The sequence below is a fragment of the Ahaetulla prasina genome, chromosome 8 (assembly GCF_028640845.1).
Source record: "Ahaetulla prasina isolate Xishuangbanna chromosome 8, ASM2864084v1, whole genome shotgun sequence".
Classification (NCBI taxonomy): domain Eukaryota; kingdom Metazoa; phylum Chordata; class Lepidosauria; order Squamata; family Colubridae; genus Ahaetulla; species Ahaetulla prasina.
In genome coordinates this window covers 74,295,898-74,320,756 of record NC_080546.1, presented here as the reverse complement: position 1 = coordinate 74,320,756, position 24,859 = coordinate 74,295,898, and the positions used below count along the sequence as shown (strand labels likewise).

At 40.5% G+C, this 24,859-nt stretch overlaps 1 protein-coding gene across 2 annotated transcripts in view; it reads left to right on the top strand.

The window, feature by feature from the left end:
- The window catches only part of SPOCK3 (SPARC (osteonectin), cwcv and kazal like domains proteoglycan 3), a 147,821-nt gene that overhangs the window by 98,543 nt on the left and 24,419 nt on the right, over positions 1 to 24,859 (top strand). For both annotated transcript variants that reach the window (XM_058193570.1, XM_058193571.1), the window contains 2 exons: positions 5,613 to 5,727; positions 23,619 to 23,735. In XM_058193570.1, the coding sequence (XP_058049553.1) occupies positions 5,613 to 5,727; positions 23,619 to 23,735 (232 nt within the window). The remainder of the gene's footprint in view (positions 1 to 5,612; positions 5,728 to 23,618; positions 23,736 to 24,859) is intronic.

The window sequence follows — 24,859 nt, the reverse complement described above, 5'->3', positions numbered from 1 at the left end:
ACAAAAATAGCTTAATAATTCCATCTAAAGACAAGGAAGAATTATTGGCCAACATCTTGAATTGTAATCAGAAGCATACAGCAAGCCATGGAATAGCAGTTCTACACGATGCTGCCTTATACCCATTACTGTCTGCACAATTGCACCTGTGGGCCAATTATACAATCCAGACTGTTTTCAAAAGGAACCTCATTTAGAACAGGTGGTAATATTTCACCTGGGAGATGTCTAAAGCATGAATGTATACAAAGTGGTCTCCCAACTGGCAATTGGCAGTAATGATATATAACAGGGGTAGTCAACCTTTTTATACCTACCGCCCACTTTTGTATCTCTGTTAGCAGTAAAATTTTCTAACTGCCCACCGGTTCCACAGTAATGCCTCTCGCGCATCTTGGGTTGGGTGGGCGCTGTCTACCAGCTCTGCTTGTCTGTTACAGCTGAGTGGTGTGTGGGGAGAGGCGTGAGCTATCCTGGGATGATGCTCTTTTGTTTGCGGTCGCACTATAGCGCCATTTAGTTTCAGTTGCGTAACGTGAACTAAACTTATGTGCGGGCGATGCAAATAGTATATTTTCAGAAATTTAAATTGTCACAGGGAATTTTATGAAAACCTAATGAAAATGTTTTTAAATAATGCTATGAAATTTTTTAAAAAAGTCAATTAAATTAAAAAAAAAGTAAAGTGCTTCAGTATCGGACAAAACCCCTACCGTCCATCATGAAAGCTGGAACGCCCACTAGTGGGCGGTAGGGATCAGGTTGACTACCACGGATGTATAACATGAAGTTTATACATTATAATAGCCAATGTACGTACAGTTGGAGCATATTTGAAATGACCTGTTTCCTAAACATCTAAAATGGAACATTTTTTATCATGTTTCAACTGAGTTTTGTTGCCACATAACATACTATCCCATTTCGTGTGCTGCTGTATTCTTTTGGCCTGTAGTAGGTTCAGAGGTTGCCATAATAAAGAAAGGAAACTTTATGTACCTGCCCCTGAGCAATGTCCTGTTAATTCACATGATGTCCATAATATCCTTTTCACATTTTTTTTCTTATTAGCACAGGGGTCTCCAATCTTGGCAACTTTAAGACTTGTGAACTTCAACTCCCAGAATTCCTCAGCCAGCAAAGGAGAATCCTTTATGCATCAACTGATCTTGGAAACCATATTTCTCCTATGTTTTTCTCCACCATGAAATCCTAGTATTTCATTTCAAAAAACTGAAGATTTGTAAGATTCTTTCAAACGCAAAGAGAATTGGAATGTAAAGAGAGCTTTAGATTTCACTCCAGTAACATGTCAGAAATAATAGCTGCATGGATTTCATTGTAGGGAAAAAGGAGGAGAAAGGATATGTTTGCTACCTTAAGCTATTTGTAAAAATAATAAAGATGGGATACAAACAAATAATAACTAGATTCAGAACATATATTTTGTCTCTCAATTAATCCGATTGTTGGATCTAAGTGCTAGGGCAAGCAGAACACCACTGTTGTTGACATTTCAGCTATCATTTCCTAAAACACTTCCCTCACATATAGATGTAGGTGGGTTTCAGCAGGTTCTGACCAGTTCTGGAGAACCGGTAGTGGAAATTTTGAGTAGTTCAGAAAACCGGTAAATGCCTCTGACTGGCCCCGCCCCCATCTATCCTCTGCCTCCCAAGTCCCAGCTGATTAGGAGGAAATGGGGATTTTGCAGTAACCTTCCTCTGGAGAGGGGAGGGAATGGAGATTTTACAGTATCCTTCCCTTGCCACGCTCACAAAGCCACACCCACAGAACTGGTAGCAAAAATTTTTGAAACCCGCCACTGATGTAGGTTCATATACTTGCATTTCCTTAACTGATCCATGTAGATTAACAGGAAGGATAATTTCCATTGCACTGAGCGCTTGTAGAAGCTTCTAAAAAGTTTAATACAGCATAGTGTTAATTATCAAGTAGTTCATGTATACAGATGGATCTTCTATTCCTCTCATATTCTGTAGACAGTGGTGGTGCTGATTTTTATGCATGGATTTAATATTACCAAAATTTACTAATGTCCATAGTGAAATATTCCAGTAAAAAGCAATGAAAAAATGTAATAGTTCACAAACAGTTTTTTTACCCAAAGCAGCAAATAATATGCTGATTATGTATAAATCTTTCGATAATACTAATGAGCGTGCCCTTTATGTGATATTTCAGTTCACTTACACTTTATAAATATTTCAACTTTAGATAATTGAGTAAATTGATCTTGATAAATTAGTAATGCAATCAGTGGGTGTTGTTTAAGAAATGGTACAGCATATAGTATGATACATATTTCATAAATGAGTCGCTAACAAATGTAGTAGAAAAGAAAAAGAATAATTGAACTTCTTGAATAAAATTCACAATGCTTACTCTAATAAACTATTAATTATAAGTATTGCAGGCTAATTCTGCCAGTTGCCAGCAGTTCATTTTTCACTGGATCAGGGTTGTCTCAGCCTTCCATCCTTCCAAGGTTGATAAAACGAGGACCAAAATTGTTGGGTGCAATGTACTGACTTCGTAAAATGCATAGAGAAGGCTATAAAGCACTATGAAATGGTGGTGTTGTTGTTAGTTGCGAAGTCGTATCCGACCCATTGCGACCCCATGGACAACATTCCTCCAGGCCTTCCTGTCTTCTACCATCCTCTGGAGTCCATTTAAACTCATGCCTACTGCTTCAGTGACTCTATCCAGCCACCTCGTTCTCTGTCGTCTCTTTCTTCTTTTGCCCTCAATCTTTCCCAGCATTAGGCTCTTCTTTCTCATTAGGTGGCCAAAGTATTTCAATTTCATCTTCAGGATCTGGCCTTCTAAAGAGCAGTCAGGGTTGATCTCCTCTAGAACTGACTTGTTTGTTCGCCTTGCAGTCCAAGGGACTCGCAGGAGTCTTCTCCAGCACCAGAGTTCAAAGGCCTCAATTCTTTGGCGCTCAGCCTTTCTTATGGTCCAACCTTCACAGCCATACTTTGCAACTGGGAAAACCATAGCCTTGACGATACACACTTTTGTTGGCAGGGTGATGTCTCTGCTTTTTAGTACGCTGTCTAGATTTGCCATAGCTTTCCTTCCCAGGAGTAAGCATCTTTTAATTTCTTGGCTGCAGTCCCCATCTGCAGTGATCTTGGAGCCCAGGAAAATAAAATCTGTCACTACCTCCATTTCTTCCCCATCTATCTGCCAGGAATTGAAAGGGCCGGATGCCATGATTTTAGTTTTCTTAATGTTGAGTTTCAAGCCAACTTTTGCACTCTCCTCCTTTACCTGCATCAAGAGACTCTTTAGTTCCTCTTCACTTTCTGCCATTAGAGTGGTATCATCTGCATATCTGAGGTTGTTGATATTTCTTCCGGCAATCTTAATTCCAATTTTTGATTCATCTAGCCCCACCTTTCTCATGATGTGTTCTGCATATAAGTTAAATAGGCAAGGTGATAGTATACAGCCTTGCCGGACTCCTTTCCCAATTTTGAACCAATCAGTGGTTCCGTGTCCAGTTCTCACTGTGGCTTCTTGACCCGCATACAGGTTTCTCAAGAGACAAATAAGAAATGGTATATATATATAAGTATATGAAATGGTGTGTGTGTGTATATATATATATATATATATATATATATATATATATATATATATATATATATATATATATATATATATATATATATATATATATATATATATATATATTCAGTGAACACAGAAGTGTTCAACATATTACATATTCACAGAACACAGATTGTCTATGAAGCAATAAAATAGACTACGATAATATCTGCTGCATGTTTCACTAATCCAAACCGCTTTGCTTTCTTAACAGATTTTAGGATCAGCCCTTATCTTGGAGTGGGTATAGGATGCTCCGATTGAATTTAAATAAAAAATAGCTAAAAGTATCATCATTTGCATTATTATATATTAAGGGTTGTTCCATATGCTATAAACAAAAATGTATTAGTTACCATTTTGTATGAATGTATATCTCTCTAGATGATAGATGGATGGATGGATGGATGGATAGATAGATAGATAGATAGATAGATAGATAGATAGATAGATAGATAGATAGATAGATAGATAGATAGATAGATAGATAGATTGTAGGCAAGCCACTTTGTCATCCTAACCCCTCAATTCCATCTTCCATTTGAGGCTAAAACTGAATTACTGTTTAATGATTGTTTAATGATCGTGAGAATTGACATAGTGCAAGTGAGATGTTTTATTTGTGATTTTTCTACATGTGTGCTGTATCCCATTTTATGTACTCCCAAAAAACACATTTTCAGACCTGTGGAGCCACAGTGAACCATGTTAAAACTGATATCTTCCGGAGCAGCTTTGCTGGCTGAGAGACTCTGGGAGTTGAAGTCCACAAGTCTTAAAGGGACCAAGGTTGGAGACCCCTATTCCAGAGGGAAGAAAAAACACTGACATAATAGACCAGATTTTAAACTGCTGAAATGTATGGATTCATTAAAAAAAATTTTTTAAAAAATCAAGAATCAGTGGACCATTCAAACAGAACTCATTATTTGATTAAATCTATATAAAATGTTGGAAAAGAAAGAAAATACAGGGAATAAGAAGATTATTCAGGTTATAGATGAGAGTTGGAACCAAATAAATAGAGAAGTCAGGAAGACATAGATGCTGCCTAATTGGGGTCATACAGCATTTTCTAATTTTGGCAATTTTCAGATGTGTGAACTTCAGCTCCCAGAATTTTCAGCACAGCCAAGAATTACCATTTGTCTAGGTAACAATACAGCTACCTGACTAATGAGGTGGCTTACCTGTACTACTATGAGATAGAATTAAAGCCTGCTCCTTATGACATTTTAATAGCATCTGGGTTAATGGCTTCACACCACCATTCGCCTTGGTGTTGGTTTTATGCTTATTTTCTGTAAACCTCTGGGATTTACCAAGTTAATTAGTTGCGAAATAAATAAGTAAACATGTAAATATATGGTAAATTCCAGTTACCTGAAAAATATTTTGTGAAGTGCAATTTACATTACATTACTGCAGAAAAAATAATTGCTACCAACCTGCCTTCCATTGAGGACCTGTATACTACACGAATCAAGAAGAGGGCTGTGAAAATATTTACAGACCCCTCGCATCCTGGACATAAACTGTTTCAACTCCTACCCTCAAAACGACGCTATAGAGCACTGCACACCAGAACAACTAGACACAAGAACAGTTTTTTCCCGAAGGCCATCACTCTGCTAAACAAATAATTCCATCAACACTGTCAGACTATTTACTGAATCTGCACTACTATTAATCGTCTCATAGTTCCCATCACCAATCTCTTTCCACTTATGACTGTATGACTATAACTTGTTGCTGGCAATCCTTATGATTTATATTGATATATTGACCATCAGTTGTGTTGTAAATGTTGTACCTTGATGAACGTATTTTTTCTTTTATGTACACTGAGAGCTTATGCACCAAGACAAATTCCTTGTGTGTCCAATCACACTTGGCCAATAAAATTCTATTCTATTCTATTCTATTCTACTTGTTTATTATAAGGATTGATATTATTTTTTCTATTACAGTGCAAACTTGACTATCAAGCCTGTGCCTCAGGAAAACAGATCTCAGCTAAGTGTGAAGGACGTTGTCCTTGCCTTTCAGAAAAGTCTACAAGTGCAGGCAGAAGTGATAAGAGAGGTAAGTTTTGATGTTTGTGTTAGATCTTTCCGTTACTTCAGAAATTGGTAAGTCTGCATTTTTAAAAAAAGAGACGTAATTAATGGCTTATTTCAACAGCTAAATGACTTTAAAGGCCAGCGTACAAAGATAAATAGAATTGCTTATTTTGAAATTGTACTTGTTCTAAGTGCTTAGAGAACAAGAAGGCAGAAAGAAGCCTTCTGTGTTTCTGACAAAAAAAATAAAATAACAGAAGTGTTGCCATATTAACCACCCAGACTTGGAAGTAAATCCTAAATCTCCAGGCACTTAACCTTTAGTTCAACTCTCACCTAGACTTAGCAGAAAATTTCCATACACCACTAGTTAATTTAGAGTCTTTATTGCAGACAAGCCTTAACAAGTTATTTAATTGCTCACTGCAGAACTCCTCTGTATTTGTGTTTCATCATGTAAATTTTTGGCTTCTTCTTTCTGCCTTTCTAATTGATGGATACTTGGCCCATTTGCTTAGGAGCATGGCTGAGCTATCCAGATAAACAGTTGTCTGTCTCTAAGCCTGGTTCGTTCAGTGCCAGTTTCTGCCATTACTGATACTTCCATGAAGTCACCATAAACCACATTAGATGTAAAAGAGTCTTTATTTATATCTTTAGCAGAAAGCGATATAGAGTCAACGGTTTGTTGGCGTATTTTTAATGATTATGTTTGTATATACGCCATTTGGCTGACTAGTTTTATTTGAGAAAAAAGTTGAGTTAACAATAAGTTTACCGTTACCAATATAAAAAACTAAAACAAACTAACAGAAATAAATTAAAATAAATAAAGAAAGTAAAGAAACACAAAAGTGCAAAGAGTGTTGGGAAAAAAATATGTAACAAATGACTTTCTGCTCCTTCCAGCTTCACACATACTCAAGTATTTTAATAAAAATGGGGGGGAAAAAAACCCACCACCCTGTTCTTCCTCTAAGAAAAAAGCCACGGTGGCGCAGTGGTTAGAATGCAGTACTGCAGGCGACTTCTGCTGGCTGTCGACTGCCTGCAATTTGGCAGTTTGAATCTCACCAGACTGAAGGTTGAGTCAGCCTCCATCCTTCCGAGACCGGTAAAATGAGGACCCCAATTGTCCTCATATGCTCATATGCAATATGATGACTCTGTGAATCGCTTAGAGAGGGTTATAAAGCCCTGTAAAGTGGTATATAAATCTAAGTGCTATTGCTATTATATTATGACTTTTCTATTGCTTCTTGACTGTAAGACACAACATGTGAAGCTGCAAATTCATTTTCATATGGAGAAAGTTTGGGGGGGTTGCATGATGTTGAGATTGTCTTACTGACATCAGCATGAATAATTTTTAGTTGATAAGTTTTTCTGAATTTATCATGGTTGTTTTGGGAAGGCAAAATTTGGCCAAGAACTGCTTATGGTGCTTCATGCATTTTCTCCCTTCTAAGCTTTGCTGCCTCTTATGGTAGTAAAAATGGTACTTGTTTCCTTGTTCGTTCTGACAATGTGACTTTAGCAGTCTCAGTATGGAAATTGGGCCAAATCAATACTTAAAGGTTCCCATGCAAATAGTTATTACTCAAAAAAGGAGATGCAAGGCTCTAATGGCTATTTTCTCCGAACTCATGTGTGTGTGTGTGTGTGTGTGAGAGAGAGAGAGAGAGAGAGACAGAGACAGAGACAGAGAGAGAGAGAGTTGTTTCCTAGCTTTGTGCCATGTTCTAATTACTTACACAGGTTATCACAAGTGTTAGAGCATTATTGAGATTTCTACCCCCTGTTCCTGGGGAAGAGGCAAAAGCTTGCTAAGCTCCTTTGGCAACTTTCTAAGTATCACAGGAAAACTCGGCAGTCTTAGATTACAAAACTACAGTACTACCAGTACCAAGCCAGAGATAAATTCTCCTGAATTTTGCACATAACAGATCAAGCTTTGCTAATTAAGTACATTAATAAGGTGGTAAGTTAGGTACTCTACTTAACTTGTCACCTTATCAAAGCTATTAATAAGGGGAGATATTCCTGAACAGAGCAAGCATACTACTTACTGGTAGTTATTTATGCTAACTCTCCTGGCTCCAAAGAATCAGAGGCAACTCTTCCTAGCAAGTCAATAGATACTTTTTGACAACATATCAAGGCTGATTATTCACCCCAGTAAATTAGTAGATACTTTTTGGCATCATGCCAAGACTGATTATTCAGTAGAGACTGATTATTCAGGAGACCATATGGAAAAATAAGAGCTCACTTTGATAGCTCTTTGAAAATTTTATTCGAAAGGTGGAATAGGTTGATTCCTGAACTGGTTTAATACAACTAAGGTTCTTTGCTGTACAATTTGGAGTTGCTGTAATGTTCTTTGTCCTCGCTATCTTTTTAAAAAAAATAAAAAATTCAAGAATTGTTTGTGGTAAAACTAGAATCATGATATCAAAGAGTCTTATCTCCTCTTCTAATTTCATCCAACCCTGTGATTAAAAACAAATAAAGTTGTAGAAATATTTTGTGTTTCCCATATACAGGTAATTCCTGAGTTATGACAGTTCACTTAGCGACTGTTCAAAGTTACGACATAGCCTCCCACAAGTAGTTATGACCCAATCCCAAAGTTATGAATGGTGCAATTCTATGGCGCTTGTTCACACTTACGAATGATGGCAGAGGCACTGCAACATTTGCCCTGCACATTCCCTTCCTCTGCCAGGATTCCACAGCCATTGGACCTATGGAGACCCACTTACTTTGCAACGATCTAGCGAGCCATCAGTTCCTTTGCCTGCTTCAGTGCATTTATAGAAAATAGGCCTAAAATAGTGAGAGATCACACAATATCAGTAGCATGACATCTCATGCTACTGATCTTGCGTGATCTCGCATGACAGTACTTTAAGCCTCTGTTCTCTGAAAACTGAGGCCTGTACCAGTTTCAGCTGAAGAGCCCTTGCAAGCCAAGGAGACTTTGGAACAGCAAAATCTCATCGCTTCAAGCCTCCCGTTGGCTTGCACACACACTTCGTGCCGACTCTGGGAAGGCATGAAAAGTGTTTACAAGGTGATGGGAGGCTTGCAGCAAGGCTATTTCACTGTCCCAAAGTCTCGCTGGCTTACAAACACTTTTCATGCCAACACTGCAAGCAGGCAAAGAAAGCACAGCGGAGAGGTGGAGCAGGAGAGTAGAAGATCTTCAGAAAATAAGTGACACAGAGTGGCAGGATGGAAGGGGAGCAATTGTGGCAGGGGTGAAATCCAGCAGGTTCTGACAGGTTCTGGAGAACCGGTAGCAGAAATTTTGAGTAGTTCGGAGAACCAGCAAATACCACCTCTGGCTGGTCCCAGAGTGGGGTGGGAATGGAGATTTTGCAATATCCTTCCCCCAGGAGCAGAGAGGGAAAGGGGATTTTGTAGTATCCTTTCCCTGGAGTAGGGTGGGAATGGAGATTTTACAGTATCCTTACCCTGCCACACCCATCAAGCCACCCCACGCCCACCAAGCCACACCCACAGAACCAGTAGTAAAAAAATTTGGATTTCACCACTGAATTGTGGTGACCGCAGGGGAAGGAGCATGAGATATCTCAGTGGGTCGGGTGAGGCCTTGAGCAGTCTGAAGCAGATGGCCTGTTCTATTGCTAAACCCCACCCCCAATGATCTTCCCCATTCTGAGATACCTCATGTGCACTTAACAACCCACATGGTTCAATTAGAGAATGTGTGGGCGAAAGCAGGGAATGATCACTGATTTGTAGAAGTGATTCACTCCTACAAATCCTCAGGTTACAAATGTAATTGGCGAATTCCTTTACATTCGTAACTTGAGGACTACTACCTGTAGCGTACAGCACAATTCTTCAAATTTTGTGCTTGCAGAATGATATCTAAATTTGTACAATACCCACATCAATAAATTAAAATAATAACTAAATAAAGTTATAAATAATTTACTAAATAACTAATGGAGGAAAGGATAGCCCAGGCAAAATTAGTACAAAATTAGTACAAAATTAGTGCCTGCTCTATCTGGGCAAGTCTAATCAATCTCTCCCTCTCCCTCCCTCCCTCCCTCCCTGGGGGAGGGAGAGAGGGAGGGAGGGGAGATCTAAGTTGAAAGTTTTTTTCTTTAATATTTAATCTCAGAGTGATTTTAATCAAATTGACTTCCTCAAAACTAAGCTTGTTGACCAGATTGAATCATGTCTTCTCTATATTTCTAACTTCCAACTCAAATTGAATCAGAATTGATTCTTACAGGCGTAGCAAGTGGTGAAACATAAAATTTGTTACTACCAGTTCTGTGGGCGTGGCTTGGTGGGGGGTGTAATGTGACTGGGTGGGCATGGCCAACTTTTTTTTTAACTTTTAAAAGCATTTTTTCTACAACCTCTTCGGCCAAAGAGGTTGTAAAAAAATGCTTTTAAAAGGCTCTGACAATCCCAGATGAATTGCCTGATCATCAGAGGCTTTTGTTTTCTTTTAAAAGCATTTTTTTGCCTTTAAAAGAAAAAAAAGGCTCTGACGATCAGGCAACTCAGCTGGGATCGTCAGAGCCTTTTAAAAGCATTTTTTTACAACCTCTTCGGCTGAAGAGGTTGTAGAAAAAATGCTTTTAAATGCTTTTAAAAGGCTCTGACGATCCCAGCTGAGCCAGGTGATCATCAGAAGCTTTTTCTTTTACTTTAAAAAGCATTTTTTTTGGCCAAAAATGCATTTAAAAATTAAAAAAAAAACTTCTGATGATCGCGCGGCTCAGCTGGGCATGCGGGGAGGGCAGGAATTTTTGCTACAGGTTCTCCAAACCACTCGCTGCCATTACTACCAGATTGGGCGATCCGGTCTGAACCTGGGCGTAGCCATAATTATTAAAGATCCACTTAGCAATACTTTTCTTTTTATAATTGCTTAGGATTATTTTTTTCTTGTTTTTTTCTTTTTTCTTTTAATTTTCAGAGAGAGAACACATTTAATAATCATCCCCTGCCTTTGTAATTCTGTTGACTGTTTAATAAATCTAACAGCTTTAATTATCGTAAAATGACATATTCTACAACCTAATGTATTAACCTTTGCAATTAATTGCACTATTTTTGTCATTTTTAAAAAGGAAATGGTTACAGTTGAATAGCTATTATAATAATTTTCTGAATATAATGAAGATAAAAGTTTAACCTTAAAATTATGTACATTTTGTCCCATTTATTTTCTGAAATGTTTTTTCTGAAATAAACTGTTAGCAAAATACATGGATTTATTTTTGACACTTAGAAATCTTAAATGTTCATAGTACCCTTTGTTTTTGTACAAATGTATAATTACACATAGGGAGTTCCTAAACCAAGTATTATGTTATATTTCTAAACTGTCAGGGAATACTTTTCTCACATTGAAAGCTATTTAACCTATTTATTCTGACCAGAGGGCCCACAAATATATTTGAGTTCAACTCTTGCTAGTTTGATATGGTGGATGCTGAATTTATTTATATTTATACGAGAGAAGTACATCCATTTTAACAAGACAAATCTGAATCTACCCATAATAACTTAGATAAAAATCTGTTTTTAATGGCAGAACTATTTTTTAATAAAGTAGCAACAGAACTTTTGATCTGTTTTCCATAGAAACTAATTGCCACTTCCCTGCCCCAAAACTTCTCATAAACATATTTGCAAATGCGATTAAAAAAAACAAGCCGTTAGAATACTAACGTGTACATGTTAATGCTGTTTTTTCAGATGATAATTTCTAATTTCTGGCCACCTGGTCTTCAGGTCTCTGTCGCGTGTACGTGGGGGCTGTGTGCGGGGGGTGGGGTGCATGTGCAGAGGGATGGGGCACATACGCAGTGGGGCGGGGCACGTGTGGGGGGCCTGCTTGGGGATGGGGCACATGCAGGGGGCACGTGCATTTGCGGTTGGTGGGGCGTGTGTATGGGGGCCATGTACACATTGCATTTTGGGGAGTCGGGCATGCGTACGTGCATTCACACATGCGCTTGCATGCTCTTTGGGCACTTGGTCCGGAAAAGGTTAGCCATCACTGTACTAATCCAAGCAGTCCAACATTACCAACATTGGTAAAAATGTAAGTGCATTTTATTGGATGTTCTTACTAACTTGCTCATAATTTGGAATTTCGTCTATAAATCTGATGTCCTTAACTAGTTCTCCTACTGCTAAATCATGAAGGTCTTTATTAGAGAATGTTAGGGAAACAGTTTTTATGCAAGTTTCAATCTCTAAATACATCTACACACAGAAGAACACAGGCACACACAGAGAATTCTATAGAAAAATATTCACTCCTCAAATTTTCCTGCATATCATGTGGATCCAGCTAACATATAAAGGGAATGAGAATCATAGATATCTACAAGGAGATCAAACAAGGAGGCAATGTGTGCTGGGAATATGTGCTTTGATGTTCAATGCAAACTCCTCTGCTATTTCTTACAATGTCACACACACGACATCTCAATTTCTCAGTGTACTTTTTATCATTTTGGCAAAATCCCAGCTTGCTGCAAATACTCTGGTCTGAATGAACAGGTAGGAGCAAAGTTTGATGCTTGATTCATTTATTCCATAAACAAAGTCATCCAATTTGTGATTTGCCACTAGGAAAAATAATATTCATATTTAAAATAAAGTAATAAAATTATCCTTGAAATTGTACTACAGAAATAGAGAACAGTTATTTTAATGCAGACTATATTGGTCTGCTTTAAATTAGTTTCAACATTTCATATCCATCTTTTATGATATTAGCAATTACATCCTTGGTCACAGTACATGTTAACAATTTCTTATTTCTTATTAATAGTTACTGCCTTGTACTTCACTTTCAGCATTTCATAACCATTTTTTATTATATTAATGCTCACATTCTTGGCAATAGTAGATGTTAAAAAATTCTTATTTCTGTTAACATCTAGTAACTGCCTTGTTCTTCACTTGTTCTATTATTTTAATTAGCACTTATTGCCTTTTTAATTCTTACCTTAAAGTACTTTTATTAATGGACATTACTCTATTTGTAATCTTAAATACAGTCTATGAACAAATTGTTTATGCACTTATGTTTAATTATGTTTGTAAATAATAATATATTATTTCCTTGAAGTTTGATGTTATTTCTTTCATTTGTCAAAACAAAAAGAGTTACAATTTTTCCTTGTCAAATCAAGCTAAAAATCATAATGAATTACATGACAGAAATACTATCAAGTTCAGATATTATAAATATATAGATTTGGTTTATTAAGGCATTTGCATGTATAAATGTGTAACTAAGGTAATTGAATGTATAAACTGTTAGAAAATGCAGTCGAGATTGCATTGTGTCCCTCCCTTCCCCAGCCTGTATTATCCAGAACTCAAATAAAGTAGAATCATGATTCCTGCTGACAATTACACTTAAACATGAAAGGTCACTATTGATCATAAAAGCTGGAGCTGAAGCTGAAGTTCAACAACATCTGGAGAAGAAAGATTTAGTCCATGATCTAGTCTTCCTGATTATTTCAACCAATTAGGAGCTACGTAAATAATATGATTATATCAATGTAATAAGTGGCCAGGTTAAGCAGGCAAACCAAGCTTTATGCACTGTTCATTTTGATGACTTTTAACAGCTAAGTGAGTTTTGGTATCAGGTTTAGCATAAAGTATAGAAGCAGGATTGAGGAGAGGAGAAACTGTGAGTCCCCTTTGCAAACAGTTGTTTGTGTGTCTGCCTTATATATCCCAGAATCCTATAAAACTCCAAATAGTTGACAGTATTATACATAAGTATAATGTGTTATAAACAGAGGTGTGCGTCACATACTGTAACAACCGGTTCACCCAGAACCGAAAATGGGAGCGTGCACCTTCCGCGCATTCTCACAGCATCGAAAAAATTGCGATTATATACGACGGGATAGCTCCAGGGCCGGGTTGGCAGACCCAGTCACTGGTTGGAACTACTGGTTCGCCTTACCCCGCACACACCACACCCCCACGCTTGCATGGCAGAGACCCGGAGACCAGCTGGCTGGCAGGAGGCACGTGTGCATGTGCAGCAGAGCTGAACTGGGGTGACGGCTGGCTCGCGTGCCATCAGAGAGGGTGTTGCATGCCATAGGTTCGCCATCACGGTCCTAGGGCATAAGGCCGTGTTTTGGGAATTAGCTGTTTAGCAGAGTGATGGCCAGGGAGAAAAAACTGTCTTTGTGTGTAGTGTTTTGGCATGCAATGCATAGCGTCATCTTGAGTGAAGAAGTTGAAACAGTTATGTCCAGGATGTGATGTATTTAGGTATTCAACCCTCTTTCTGGCTCATACAGGTCGTCAATGAAAGGCAGGCTGGTTGCAATTGTTTTTTTTCTGCAGTCCTAACTATCTGTTGAAGTCTGTGTTTGTCCTGTTTGGTTGTTGTTATAGCTGTCTATAACCAGACAGCTGTCTATAACCAGACTGTCTATAACCAGACAGTTATAGAGGTATAAACGACAGAGTCAATAATTCCCACTAAAATTAGATTAGCTTGTTAAACTTCCAGAAACATTATGATGGAATTTTATATTGTATATAAATGATGTAATACTTTATTTATTTCAGTTCAAATTAATTTATTTTCTACATTACTCTGGTTTACTAACTGTACCTCGCCAGGCATCTGATATTAGGGATTTATTGCAGCGACACATGAATGTTTGTGTGTATGTACGAATGAAATTTGAGATAGTTCAAGATATTATAGGAATCCAGGGATAGGAATTCTGCTTTAGGAGCTTTCGGTACTCCTTGCCTCTCCACTAAAGTGATGACCTATTTAATTTTAAAAGAAAAAGGGGAAAAATGGATTTATATATCTACTTTCTTTGCCAGGAAATAAAATATTTACTTCCCCTGAAATTAAAAATGCTGTCATTCCTAGTAGAATTTATCTTTACAGAATTTAGAAAGACATCTCCCACAGCCTGTAGTTTATTTTACTATCTGCCACTCAGTCATTTTATTTCTACAAGCAATCTAATTTTAGATGCAATTGAGAAACTGCAATACACCCTTTAACAAAACCCAAGCCATATAAGGCTTTGAAACACAAAGGAAATAGAATATGTATGTGGTTTGGTCTTTTGAGGTAGTTGAAGTAGATAGCTTGAGAGACCTTCAAAGGATTGATCTGAGGACATATTTTTCAATAACTTTTTTACTATTTTTTTTAAAACTGAGAAGCAGTTGTATTTGAAAGAATTTATATGCTAATTTAACAAGGACACTGTTAACCTGCATTGCCATTTCTTTGAAAGATAGAAAAAGTGCTTTCATTTTAATTGAAAATTGTTACATTTATCAGAACTTCTTGAATCCCAATGACATTGTTATTTGCACTTTAAATTTAATTCCATGATGAATTTCCCCCCCCTTCCAACAGAGGCCAAATACAGTAGTCCTCGACTTTCAACCGTTCATTTATTGACCATTCAAAATTTCAATGGCACTTATGACCAAATAAGCAATCCATGAAAAACCTTTGGCTACCATGAGTATTGTCGGGCTTAGACCACGGATGTCAAACTTGCAGCCTCATGTTGTCATCACGTGATGTATTGTCACTTTTTTCCCCTTTGCCAAACCATGGGTGGGCGTGGCCAGCGTGTTAAGTATCTGGCTTGCAAGTTTGACATCCCTGGCTTAGACAGTCTTGTTTTCAGACCACCTACTGTGTTTCCCCGAAAATAAGACCTTGTCTTATATTTTTTTTGAACCCTGAAGTAAGTGCTTGGCCTTATTGCCATGTGCTCAAAAGTCTGATTGGGCTTATTATCAGGGGATGTCTTATTTTGGGGAAAAACAAGGTATGTTGTTGATGCCTTTGATGCTATTTGCAGCCACCATAACATTTACTATCTAGCATAAGACTTAGGCTGTTTGTAAAAATTCAGTGTCACAGGGACATGAAACTGTGACTTTGAAATAAAAGTTCAAAAATTAACAATTATCTATACCTTGTGCTTCATCCGGGAAGTCAGGGGGGATGGATTAGTGAAGGGAGGGGGGTTGGGGGGGAAAGGGGGGGATTTTTTTTTTTTGTAAAACGTTTTGAATTTAAAAAAAAAAGAATATCTCCCTCAGAAGACATAGTTGCAGCATCCATAACAGAATATGAAAGTAGACTGTAGTTAACTAAAAAATGGAGAAGGGAATTATTGAGGATGAGAGCAAAAATGTCCAAGCTTGAAATGGCCCCTTCTGACATGTAGAATAAAAAGCAAAATGCATGTGATGGTTTTTCAAACCATTCTCAATGTTATAGGATTTTTTCCAAGATGCATATTTTTTCTTTTTGAAGAATACCATTGCTAGGATTGTTGCTTATAACATTGCTAATAAACAGGTCTTTAATGTGTAAAAAAAAAAAGAAAGAAAAATAAAAATAAAAAAATTAACAATTGCAAGGTCTTATTGACTGTTGACCATAAGAAAGGCTGAGCACCAAAGAATTGAGGCCTTTGAATTATAGTGCTGGAGAAGACTCTTGCGAGTCCCTTGGACTGAAAGGCAATCAAACCTCAGTCCTAGAGGAGATCAACCCTGACTGCTCTTTAGAAGGCCAGATCCTGAAGATGAAACTCAAATACTTTGGACACCTAATGAGAAGGAAGGACTCACTGGAGAAGAGCCTAATGCTGGGAAATATTGAGGGCAAAAGAAGAAGGGGCGACAGAACAAGGTGGCTGGATGGAGTAACTGAAGTAGTCGGCGTGAGCTTAAATGGACTTGTTCTGTCCTCCTTCGCCGCCGTCCGAGTGATGGCTTAATTAGCCGGCACTATCAGCTCTGGCAGCAGAATAGCCAGCTCTGCCAAGAGCCTCCGTTATCTTCCACGACGTTGGTGAGTCACCCAGGAACAAACTTCAGCTCTTAGTCAATCAGTGGATTTACCTGTTACAAAGAGACACAGCAGCTCTCGCTGCCTTTTATATCCTGTGGGGTGTGGTTCCATGATTCAGCACTTCCTAGGCCTGCCCCACGCCTGCTTCTGTTGTTCCCTCCTCGCCTGCCTACGAAACCTAGGGTCCAACCAAGCCTGATTGCCGTCAGCTGGGTCTGAAGGCGTGGCCTGGGGGGGGAAGAGTCAGAGGATGGAGGCCTCATTATCTCTTCCACCTGGCCTGCTTCTGGCTCCTGGAGCTGAGCCAGGGAAGCCGGTGCTCCAGAGGTAAGTCCTGACGGCCCTTCCCTCTCACTTTCCAAGTCACTTTCTGGCAGCAGGCCCGGCTGCAAGTCACTTTCTGGCAGGAGGGCCAGCTCAGGGGGTGCAGACACAACAGGACTCCAGAGGATGGTAGAGGACAGGAAGGCCTGGAGGAACATTGCCCATAGGGGCGCGATGGGTCAGACATGACTTCGCAATTAACAACAACAACTGTTACAATTTTATTAAAATACTGGAGCTACCTGTTCGTTATCCTGGAAGCTTTTAAAACTAAAAGCAGTACTAGTACCTGAGTTTCAATTTTCCTTGCTAGACAAGACCTACCAATGAGTTTTGACTTAGGGAATTAGAGTTCTCCAGTACTGAGCTTCTGCAACATAAAGGTAAAGATTCCCCTTGCACATATGTGCTAGTCGTTCCTGACTCTAGGAGGTGGTGCGTATCTTCATTTCAAAGCCGAAGAGCCAGCGCTGTCTGAAGACGTCTCCATGGTCATGTGGCCGGCATGATTAAACGCCAAAGGTGCACGGAACGCTGTTATCTTCCCACCAAAGATAGTCCCTATTTTTCTACTTGCATTTTTTATGTGCTTTCGAACTGCTAGATTGGCAGAAGCTGGGGCAAGTAACAGGAGCTCACCCCGTTACGCGGCACTAGGGATTCAAACCACTGAACTGCCAACCTTTCGATCAACAAGATCAGTGTTTTAGCCACTGAGCCAACGCATCCCTCAAAACAGCCATAAATAAACTCAAAACAAAAGACCACAATATTTAACATGAGAACAAAGGGCAGAAAACAAAACCTAATAACTATAAAGGAAAGGACAGAAGAACTACAGAGGCGCCTAAGAGGAATGGCAGACCATAAGCCAGAAATAGATAAATAAATATATAATATATAAAACAGGGTCTTAGAGATGTACCAGTTTCTTCCCAATGCCTTTCTTACCCTCTCATTTGCCACCACTGGTATTAATTCAAGCCACTGAAAGAAGGCCAAAATTTAAAATAAACATCTTTCCCCCATCCAAAGAAAAAACCCTGTTCTTAATAAATAAAGATCTCAGATCTCAGTTAATTTATTATTATAAGTATACTTTATGTATAATTTATAAAGTATTTCTTGTACGTGGTAAAAACATAGAAACTCTTTGTTATATATTATTCTAGCTTTCAAATGTGTGACTCCCGATGACATGGACAGGATACTAGGGAGGTTGAATGCCACCACATGTTTATTGGACCCGTGTCCCTCCTGGTTAGTACTGGCCACCCAGGAGGTTACATGAGGCTGGCTCCAGGGAATTATCAGCGCTTCTCTGAGGGAGGGAGTTTTCCCAGCCGCCTTGAAAGAGGCGGTAGTGAGGCCCCTCCTTAAGAAGCCTTCCCTGGACCCAGCTATTTTAGCTAATTATCGTCCAGTCTCCAATCTTCGCTTTCTGGCGAAGGTTGTAGAGAGTGTGGTGGCTTGGCAACTCCCCCAGTACCTGGAGAAAACTGTTTATCTAGACCCGTGCCAGTCCGGCTTCAGGCCTGGGTACAGCACAGAGACGGCTTTGGTCGCGTTGGTTGATGATCTCTGGAGGGCACGGGACAGAGGTTGTTCCTCTGTTCTTGTCCTGTTAGATGGGGGTGGGAGTTAGATGGGGGTGGGGGTTAGATGGGGGTGGGAGGCACCATTATACGGTGGTTCTCCTCCTACCTCTCCGACCGTTCGCAGACGGTGTTGACAGGGGGACAGAGATCGACCCCGTAGGCAACTCACTTATGGGGTTCCGCAGGGGTCGATTCTCTCGCCCCTCTTGTTCAACATCTATATGAAGCCGCTGGGAGAGATCATCCGTGGCTTCGGGGTGAGCTGTCAGCTGTATGCTGACGACACTCAATTGTACATCTCCACCCCGAACCACCCCAACGAAGCTGTCGATGTGATGACTCGGTGTCTTGAGGCCGTTCGGGTCTGGATGGGGACAAACAGGCTCCGACTCAACCCATCCAAGACAGAGTGGCTGTGGATGCCGGCGTCCCGGCACAGTCAGCTTACTCCATCGCTGACTGTGGGGGGCGAATCGTTAGCCCCCAGGGAATCGGTGCGCAATTTAGGCGTTCTCCTGAATGCACGGCTGTCTTTAGAAGACCACTTGACAGCCGTCGCCAGGGGAGCTTTTCATCAGGTTCGCCTGATTCGCCAATTGCGCCCTTTCCTGGACCGGGACGCGTTATGCACGGTCACGCATGCCCTCGTCACTTCCTGTCTGGATTACTGCAATGCTCTCTACATGGAGCTCCCCTTGAGGAGCACCCGGAGGCTCCAACTGGTGCAGAATGCGGCCGCGCGGGGGATTGAGGGAGCTCCTCGTAGCTCCCATGTAACACCTCTCAGCGCAGGCTGCATTGGTTGCCGGTGGTCTTCCGGGTGCGCTTCAAGGTGTTGGTTATCACCTTTAAGCGCTCCATGGCAATGGACCGGGATATTTACGGGACCGCCTGCTACCGACAGTTACCTCCCATTGTCCGATACGTCCAGTGCGCGCCCACAGGGAGGGTCTTCTTAGGGTGCTGTCGGCTAGTCAAGGTCGGTTGGTGGCCCGCAGGGGAAGGGCGTTCTGTGTGGGGGCCCCGGCTTTATGGAATGAGCTGCCGGTGGGACTCCGTCTCCTCCCTGATCTCCGGACCTTTAAGCGTGAGCTCAAGACTTTCTTTTTTCACCAAGCGGGGCTGGCCTAATTGATTTTAGTATGGGGGTTTTAGTGGGTTTTAATAGGATTTTTACCAAGGTTTTAGTTTTGATAAATTTTAGCTAATATTTTAAGTTACAGCGATTGAATCAGTTTTTTAAATTTGATAGTGTATTTTAAATTTGTTGGGATTTTTGTCGTTTTATTGGCTGTACACCGCCCTGAGTCTTCGGAGAAGGGCGGTATAAAAATACGAATAAAAAAAAATGATAAAAATGTTGTATTGTAGTGAATACATCAATATCATATCTTCATTTATTTATACTGTTTAAATACACAAGGGGTCACCAAGGTAGAAACCTATTAAGATACTTATTAGACCTCCTTTGCTTTATCATGATTTCAGTGGTACCTGCATATAGTTAATAGAACAGTTATTTTCTATTATTTGTATCATTATGTCAATGAGAACCAGTGGTGGGATTCAATTTTTTAAAAAACCGGTTCTGTGGGCGTGGCTTATTTTGGGGTGTGGCTAGCTGGTCCTGTGACCGGGTGGGCGTGGCTGGCTGATCATGTGGCTGGGTGGGTGTGGCTAGCTGGTCATGTGACGGGTGGCCATGGCTATGGGCATAGAAACTACTCAGGGCTAAAAAAAGTCATTTTTGACCAGTCCTCGCACTTTTGACTATCCTCACATTAATGCCCATTGCAGCATTTTTAGCAACCATGTCACTCATTTCACAACTGCTTCTCTTCACCACGGCTACAAGATAGGGTGCAAAATGTAAAATGTGAGGACAGTCGTAGGTGTGAGGACCGGTCAAAAGTGTGAGGGCAGGTCAAAAATAACTTTCAGCCCTCTCAGTAGTCCCTATGCACAAAATGCTGCAAACAGGCACAAATGATGACCGGTCATAAGTGTGAGAACTGGTCAAAAGTAAGAGAACCTGTCAGAAATCACTTTTTTCAGTCCTCTGGGTAGTCCCTATGTGCAAGGGACTACTCAGAGGGCTGAAAAAGTTATTTTTGACCTGTCCTTGCACTTTTGACCTGTCCTCGCACTTAAGACTGTCCTCACATTTTACGTTTTGCATCCTATCTTGTAACCGTAGTGAAGAGAAGCAGTTGTGAAATGAGTGACACGGTTAAGAATGCTGCAACAGGCATAAATGTGAAGATGGACATAAATGCGAGGTCTGTTCAAAGGTGTCAGAACCTATCAGAAATCACTTTTTTCAGCCCTCTCGGTAGTCCCTATGTACATAGGGACTACCCAGAGGACTGAAAAAAGTGATTTCTAACAGGTTCTCACACTTTTAACCAATCCTCACACTTATGACCGGTCATCATTTATGCCTGTTGCAGCATTTTTAATAGCCATGTCACTCATGTCAGAACTGCGGTGCTTCATGTGACCAGGTGGGCGTGGCTAGGTGGTCATGTAACATAGCTTCTTTGCTCTAATGACAGTTTGCTGCAATGTTCATAAGTGTGAAAAACGGTCATAAGTCACTTTTTCAGTGCCATGCTTGTTAAACCAATTACCAGAACAAATCCATTCTCCCTCCCTCTTTCTCCCCCCATTTCTCTCCTTCATCTTTCTCCCCCCCTTTCTCTCCATCTTTCTCTCCTTAATCTCTCCTTCTCCCTCCTTCTCTTTCTCTCCATCTTTCTCCCCCCCCCTTTGTCTCCTTCATCTTTCTCCCCCTTCTCTCCTTCATCTCTTTCTCTCCTTCATCATTTTCTGCCCCCCTCTTTCTCTCCATCACTCTTTCTCCAAATGGGGTAGGGTAGGCTGGCCCTGCCCTGGTATTCTAACATTTCTTGCCTGAGAATTTCCTGTATATGAATCCTGTTGTGGAGTCTCATAAAATGACACTGTTTTCCCAATCAAGCAGTTATGTACGATTTTTTATTTAAAATGCATCACAGTAATTGTCAATTACACCTGCCCAGAGAGTCATCTCAGTTCTTCCACAATTGTTGTGGCTGAATTTATAACCTGGCCTCTAAGTTAACTCAGTTTCTGAACAATAAATCGGCTGGGTTCACGCCACATTCTAAGCCCCCCAAAAACTCTACTTGCATCCAGTTACAACTCCAAGCTGGAGAAAGCAAAGGGGGGGTGTTAGCGGGAGAGAAATACGAGCAAGGAATCAAATAGTTCGGGGGGTTAAGAAGAAACAAAGATAAGAAGGGAGAAGAAAGAAAACTCATGTTGCCGGAGGGAGCAGAAGCACCAGCTGTTTGGGAAGAACGGAAGGAAAGAAATGCAGGAGAAGATGGGGGGGGCTACGATGGGGACGGAGTCAAGAGACCGCAGTTAGTGATGGGTGGCTGAAGCCAGAAGTCGTTGCAAAAAGGGATGCTGCCTAAGGAGCTGGCGACGCCGCTGGGCCAAGGAGAAGGGGTGGGGGGAGAACGGGAAAAGTGGGGGGAGGGCAGGAGGACGAGGGGCTGGGTAGGAGGGGGAGAGAAATAGCGAAAGGGGGGCTTCGAAAGGAGGGGGGCTGAGGAGAGGGGCGACAAAGGATAGAAGAAAAGGGAGGGCTTGGTTCAGGATGGGTGCGGGGAAGGGAAGAAGCGCCGATGGAGGAGTGCGAGGGGCTTCGCTCCTTCAATGTCCACCACCCCCTCCTTCCTCTTTCCCTCCCTTCCTTCCCTCGCTCCCTCTGTGGCCTGCATTCCTCTCCGCTTCCCACGCCCCCCTTTTGCACCCAGGTCGAGGCAGAATTAGCAGGCCGCGCCTCAGGCCGGTGCCGGCTCCCCCTCCTCCTCCCACCCCCATCACCCCCACCGGCCTTCCCTTCCCTTCCCGAAGCCGGGATCTCCCCGGGCTGGGCCATGACCGAATCAGCTTGTCCCTATCATGCCGAGGCCAGGTCCGCTACGTCAGGAGACGAAGCCGAACGCATCTTGACAGGCGAAGGGGGCAGGAAATCGGCGGCAGGAAGGAGGGAGCGTGAGCAGCTGCTCATGCGCCCGTTAGCGCCAAAAGCTATGGGGAGAGAGGAGTTGGGGGGGGTTACCGTGCTGAGGGCTCACAGCCTAGCGGGGTGTAGAAGCTGCAGCAGCTCCCTGCTTGTCAGGGTAATGGAAGTGGCTGCTAAATTGTGTGGGGGAAATTGAATGGAAAAAGCTGGGATGAAGATGCCCCTCCCCACCATTACTTACCGGTGTCTGTCGGCGGCCGTGTGGCGCTTGGATCAGGTGGGCTGCGAGGCGCTTTAATCGCTGGCTAGAGACACGCTTGGATGGAGGCCTGCTTCGGTCAGTGGCCTCGCAGCCCACCCAATCCAAGCACCACGCGACCGCCGACAGACGCCGGTAAGTAATGGTGGGGAGGGGAGGGGCAAGGGGTGGGGCGAACCGGCAATTTAACAAATGGTTCGGCTGAATCGCCTAGAACCGGCAGAATCCCACCACTTGTGAGAACCAACTATAATCAGAAACACATAATACTTTTGCTCTGAGTTTTTGAAAGCTCCATAACTGTGGATCTTGGAGGGAGAATTTTGGGAAATACGATATATATCTAAAAATCATGTTTAGCTTAAACAGCATATTTTAATCTCTTTTTCATAAAACTTGAGATTCATTGAAATCAAATAGAGACTTTAATAGACAAAAAGAGTTTTTTACCTCATAGCACAGTTAAATTGATGAATTCACTGCCAGTGATTGTAATCAATGGCTGTGAGTTTCCAAATATATCCAGTTGGCATGGAAATTTGAATGAGATAGAAAACTAGGCAGATTCAGTAAGATTCTTATGGGTTTATTTTGTAATTTTAAAGGATAATAAATAATTTATAAAGGAATAATTGCAAATAAAACTTTTCAAAGGCCTTATGTAAATAACATTTTTTTTAAAAAAAATCATAGAAAAAGAAAAAGGGAATAACAAAACGATTGCCTGTAGCTACTTTACATTTATTTACAATATGAAAGATTTTATTTTTAGGCAGCCTGTGGAGATTAAAGGACTTTTTATTTTGCTTTTCAGCGTGTGGTGACTTGGAGTTCAGAGAAGTTGCAAGTAGATTGCGAGACTGGTTCAAGACCCTTCATGAAAGTGGAATTCAGAAGAGAGCTAGGCTTTTGCAAAGGCCGGAAAGAAGCAGTAAGCACTTAACAATCTTTAATACCTCTCTGGAAGAATTTCTGATTTAGAAGGGATTTTATTTTTTCATTAAGCTTCAAACTTTATTTCCTAAACACTTTCTAGGATGCCTTTGATAAATTCATGTTCTTAAATTGTTGCCTATAAATTCATGTTCTTAAATTGTTCTATAGATAATAGAAACACATGTATGTATTAGCATGGAACAATATGCACCTAGATTTATCAACAAATTCGGCACATTTATAAATGTGATGAATTAATTAATTGATTAATTGCCTTTTCAGCCTAGCATATAGCACTTTGTTTACAGTATTATTAATTAATTGATGTCTGTCAAAGCAGCATGTCCATTAAGCTGAATGTGATTTTATATATGTATATAGATAGGTGCATATTGTACATGTGGATAAAATAGGAATGGGATTTTATGTACGATAAGTTTATACATTTTACAAATACATAACATGGATATGGGATTTTGCACAAGCATAATTATTTATATTTTACAAATATCAACTCTGCGGGGAGAACTCCAATTTTTGGTGTATGAAATTATATTAGGTAGAATTGATTTCACAGATGAATGTTGCTTTTCTCTCATACAGCACTGGATAGAACTAGAGTGAAGTGGGAGATAGGTAATCAATAGCATATGGTAGCTTACAGCTGGTTAAATGGTGCTGTCATAACAGAGAAACAAATAAAGCAGAAAATTAGCAGAATTTGTAGTTATTTCTAGGCTATGTTTATGAGATTATGAACAGTGAAAGTGGTTTCCTATTGAGGAAGTTTAGGAAGCCGACAGAGAAAACTTACTTAGCAGAGTTTGCAAGCACTGAAACTGGACTCTTCAGTAAACAACAAGCTTGTTCCTGTCTGTTGTTTAATACAGGGGTCTCCAACCTTGGTCCCTTTAAGACTTGTGGACTTCAAAAGCTTTGCTGGCCGAGGAACTCTGGGAGTTGAAGTCCACAAGTCTTAAAGGGACCAAGGTTGGAGACCACTGGTTTAATAGGTGCAAGCTGTTAGCTGCTTTCCTTGTTAATTTCATTATTTACATTTTTAAATATTCTGAATATTTGTTCATGTCTGTTTAATTTCAGGTACTTATTTGTACAAAT